This window comes from Hevea brasiliensis, chromosome 9, assembly GCF_030052815.1.
Source record: "Hevea brasiliensis isolate MT/VB/25A 57/8 chromosome 9, ASM3005281v1, whole genome shotgun sequence".
Lineage (NCBI taxonomy): Eukaryota > Viridiplantae > Streptophyta > Magnoliopsida > Malpighiales > Euphorbiaceae > Hevea > Hevea brasiliensis.
This window is the reverse complement of record NC_079501.1, coordinates 8989684-8994243: the sequence shown is the minus strand read 5'-3', so window position 1 is coordinate 8994243 and position 4560 is coordinate 8989684. Positions and strand designations below refer to the sequence as shown.

The window sequence follows — 4560 nt, the reverse complement described above, 5'->3', positions numbered from 1 at the left end:
ATCCGAACACGGGAAAGGATGGATGCATTCATTTTCGAGTAGTGTATGCAATAATTTTTCAGGAGGGTGGGGTGGGCTTTTTCGAGTATGAAAATGTACAAAAGCAGCCTTTTTCGCAGAGCATTTGGCATAAAGTTGCACTTTCGGCCATAATTCATAGAACAACTTCATTTCATTTTCAGTAGCGCTAAGTCGGCTAGAGCAAAAGTCACCGATGGAGCTAAATCAACTGAAATTTTACGTTCCTCTGCTTGGTTTATATAATGAAAAAAAAAAAAAAAATTAAAATAAGGTAGTTAACAAGGATTTCATGTGACGTCTGAACCTCTTTTTACAAAGATCAACCTGAAAATGACTAATGAAGATTATACAACCACAAAAATTCTTGCAAATCATAGTACCTATCATTATAGTACCATTAAATCATAATTTGCAGATGCATCTGAATTCTGAAGCAGGGAAGATCATATGGAGCTTGCTGCAGAAGAGGTACCTTTCCTTATGCTTTTTAGGTACTACAATACTGTAACAATCCCAAGGACATCAACTAGATCGACACGAACGAACATAATGCACACACATTTGTTGGCTATGGTTGAAAGAATCTAATATGCATTACCAGTGAGGAGCCCCACGGCTGCCAAGAAAATGACTGATGAGAACAGCGTTGGACATGACATGAAAATATCTACATGGTAAAGATGCAGCATCAAGAAAATGACCACCGACCTTAACATTTGCAGAAAGAACACGACAGTGCAAGAAATGGGAAAAGGGAAGTGGGAAAAAAAAAATCGAACCGACATAGTTATATGGTACTTGATTAGAAAATCAACATGTAATTTGTGGTTCTTGCAACTTTGCAGCAACATCATGTCTATTTCAACACAGCTTCTGGACAATCTACATTCATTTGAGGCCAAAAATGAATTACAGGAGGCAGTTAACCAATGAATTAAATGCATAAAAAAACAGTGATAGTCCAGGGGAAAAATGGAAAAAGGGTCAAGAACCTCGAAACAAATCATGATAGGGACAACCAGATTCTGTCCAAGCCCTGCTGCAACCTAAGTACCTAACCAAGATTAGAGAAAGATTAAGAAGACATGATGTGCTGAAGGGAAAAAAAAAAAAAAAAAAAGAACAAAGATGATTAAAATAAAGGGTTAGAAACACCAGAAATACAAATATTTTCCACGGATACACTGCTTTGCTATTCTCCTATCCTGTCAATACCAAGAAATCCAGATGAAAAATTATAGGCTAATGGTATTTTAAGGACCTAATTGTACAAAAATACGAGGGTGTTACTGACAAATCAACCGTGGAATGAAAAGTCTGCCAAATGATAATTGAAGAAATGATCCACGATGATGATGAACAATAAAGAAGGCTTCAATTTCTTTACTTCGGACTGGAACCCAAATAACCCAATCGCTCAGCCAATACATTTACATCTTCATCTTCACCTCCTCTATTACTCTCACTTAATAATTCATCCCAAAATCCCTCATCAAGTTCTCTATCTCCACTTTCTGGTGGCTCTATATCTTCTTCTCCTTCCTCTTGGCCTCTCCTCGCCCTACCATATCCTTGCATTTCCAATGCAAGTGCTTCCAGCTCTGAAACTTCAAACCCATAATCTCCAAGCTCTAGAGGCTCAGCTTTGATGGCATTTCTACTCTCACCACTATAGCTTGATTCAGCACCACTAGTTCCTTGATCAATAGGCCTTCTTCTTTTTTTGGTCATTGCTTCTTCAAGTTCTTTTCTCTTATCCTTATTCTGGGCTAGTTGCTGTAAAAAAGCTGGATTCTGCACCGCTCTGGCCAAGAATTGCATCATTTGCTGCTGCTTTATTTCTGTACCTTGTAGCCTTTGTTCGATAGCCTGAATATAGGCTCTAGTGTTCTGTTGTTGATGCCTGAGCTTCACTAATTCCATCATTAGAAATTGCTTGTCGCGCTTCAATCGATCAATTTCTCTATCCAATCCGAACCTGCCAACTTCAACACAAGCATCCAAAGGTTGTTGTTGAGGCAGAGGCTGAGAAGGTGTCTTTCTTCTCTTGATGGTTCTCAGGAGATGCTTCTGGCCCCTTAGAAACCCTTCATTGGCAAACTCCCATCTATCAGGGTCTATCTTTTTAAATCCCTGCAGGATTAAAACTATCAATTACCAGGTTCCACTAACAATTAAATTTTACCAAATTGCATTTGGAAACAGAGGACTGTATACTGAATCTTTTACTTCTAGCACCAAATCCAAATACAGCAAGGCCCCACATGGCCAGATGCAGAAAAGGCCATTGGGAAAACGAAATTAAATCAAAGAAGTGCCCCAACTACATTGATAAATAATAAAATAATAAAAATTGGAACCAATGAGCATTTTGCAGAGGGAGAAAAAGGAGATTCATATCAAAGTTCCACTTGCATGAACATTCCAGAACCTCTTGAGAACAATCTTCTTTGCTGGTGAATAAAATAGTCATCTTCCTTCAATAGGACATCGTCACCTTTCCTTAAGCATAAAAATATTTAAATTAAATATAAAAGAAACAACCAATTAAACAACACCCTCACCCAAGAAGAAGAATAACAAATAAACCTGCTACCAATACAGGAATGAACTCCGATTAAAAAGGAATCACGTGAATTTTTTTTCCCCCAAAGCAAGACTGAAGAAGAAGAAGAAGAAGAAGATGATGACAAAGGAGAATTGAAGAATTATAGTTTATAATGCTTACATAAGTGTTAAGCTGCCTAACAAAGCTGGAGAAGTTATTGTGCTTGAAATATCTAGGCAGGAGGTTTGTGGAGAAAGAATGAGGATCCCACACAACGAAGCTAGTACCTTCTGTGCTCCAAGAAACTACATGATTGGTAATTGGGTCATCCACCATCTCTAAAGTCTTGGTCAGGAATGGTGGTGGTCCCGTGTCATGCAGCCCTTCCATCGGTTGCGGCAGGACAGTTATTGGTGGTTCATCACGGGACTGCGACAAGCTTGATCCTGGGTACTCTTCCTTCACCGCGTAATATGGATTCATCGTTGCAGTTGGATTGATCCCTTTACCAGTTTCCGTAATTTGAAAGTAAAAAACAAAAACAGAGGATACTTGTAGGAGCTAGAATCGTAAGTAAAGTAGTAGATAAACAAATCTAAAGTTGAACTCTGGAGAGAAGCACTACAAAAAATTCAGCACAAATAACAGAAAACGGTAGGTGATTTTGACAAAAAGGAGAAGAAAAAAGATCGATTTGATTTTTTTTTTTTTTTTTCAGAAAGAGAATTTTTTGTTTCCTGCCCTGTTTTCCTTTTGGGGAAGTTCGGCTATAGCGTGTCGAAGTTGGTAGGCTGTGATTCACATAAGCAAGGAAAGCCCGGACGTGTTCAAAAACCTCTTAAACAGAGCCAAGGAGATATATTATAAAAATCAATAGAAAGTTCTAGAGTTCTTGGTTGGTTTTTTTATTATGTATTTTAATAATATAATTTTCTAGCACCTTTCCTCATTTGGCAAGTGCAGGGAAGAGGAAAGCCGGAGTGAGGGTGGTCCTCTAGGAAACGTCTGGAACTTCCAAGGGTAAGAATGGCATGGTGGAGGTATGGTCTGGGACCCGTTCATGTCCAACGAAATAAAGAATGGGAATTTCTCTTTTTTTTTTTTTTAAAAAAAATATTTTTTGAAATTTGATTGGTGGAAGGTGGAGACTAGTAGACCCCACAACATACGAAGGAAATCTCACTTAAAATTGCTAGATTGGGCCACAATAAAAAATAGCAAGTTTTAGAGGTTAAATAGCAATCAAGTTTTTGCTCGGTTGGTAGGGAACAGGACCAAAGGCTATAACCGAGAGATAAATCCTTATGCATGGAATATAAACTCTATTAAAATTTCTTTGAAAATTTTCTTTTTTTTTATTTAATTTTCTCTTATATTATATCTAGATACGTAGCAATAATTATAAGTAATTTTTTTATTTTAATTTATTAAGTAATTACAATTTTAATTTATTAATAACCTTACACTTGACAAGCGGTGAATATCAAAAATTGTATTGGATAGAGCAAAAGGCAAAGGTTGGCGTTCTACAACTAATAATCGCCCTTGTTCCCCTTCTGTCAATTTGTTCTTATTCAATTCCCACATATCCACATGGTTTCTCTCCCCACTTCACAGAATACAATATTTTAATATTGCTTCAAACTATATAAATATATATATATATATATATATATATTAAAAAGCCCCTCATCGAATAAAGACCCTTCTACATTCTTCTTGAACCTACTAGATCTTGATCTAAATCGTCTAATATCATAAAATAGCAAAATACTCCTATTTCCTTAAAATTTTATTAAAATGTAAATGTAATAAAAATTCAATTATCTTTTATATTTTTTAAAAATAATTAAAAATACTAGGATTTTACCTATTATCATAAAAAAAATTTTAAACCGTCGTAGGGTGGAATGCGCAATATAGTAAATGCTGTCGAGTGTGGGTGATCTTGCTGAGCTTGCAACCTCCGCAGGCCATGCAAATGTCTTTCT

The 4560-nt window shown here is 36.5% G+C and overlaps 1 protein-coding gene across 1 annotated transcript; it reads right to left on the bottom strand.

Annotated features, from left to right (window-relative positions):
- Nucleotides 1-1134: 1134 nt before the first annotated feature.
- On the bottom strand, nucleotides 1135-3284 carry LOC131183032 (heat stress transcription factor A-6b-like). Its single transcript, XM_058152746.1, has 2 exons — nucleotides 2750-3284; nucleotides 1135-2154 (listed from the first exon to the last, which is right to left on the bottom strand). Exons 1-2 carry the CDS (start codon nucleotides 3050-3052, stop codon nucleotides 1405-1407), a joined length of 1053 nt encoding a protein of 350 aa, XP_058008729.1. The 5' UTR covers nucleotides 3053-3284; the 3' UTR covers nucleotides 1135-1404.
- Nucleotides 3285-4560: the final 1276 nt, after the last annotated feature.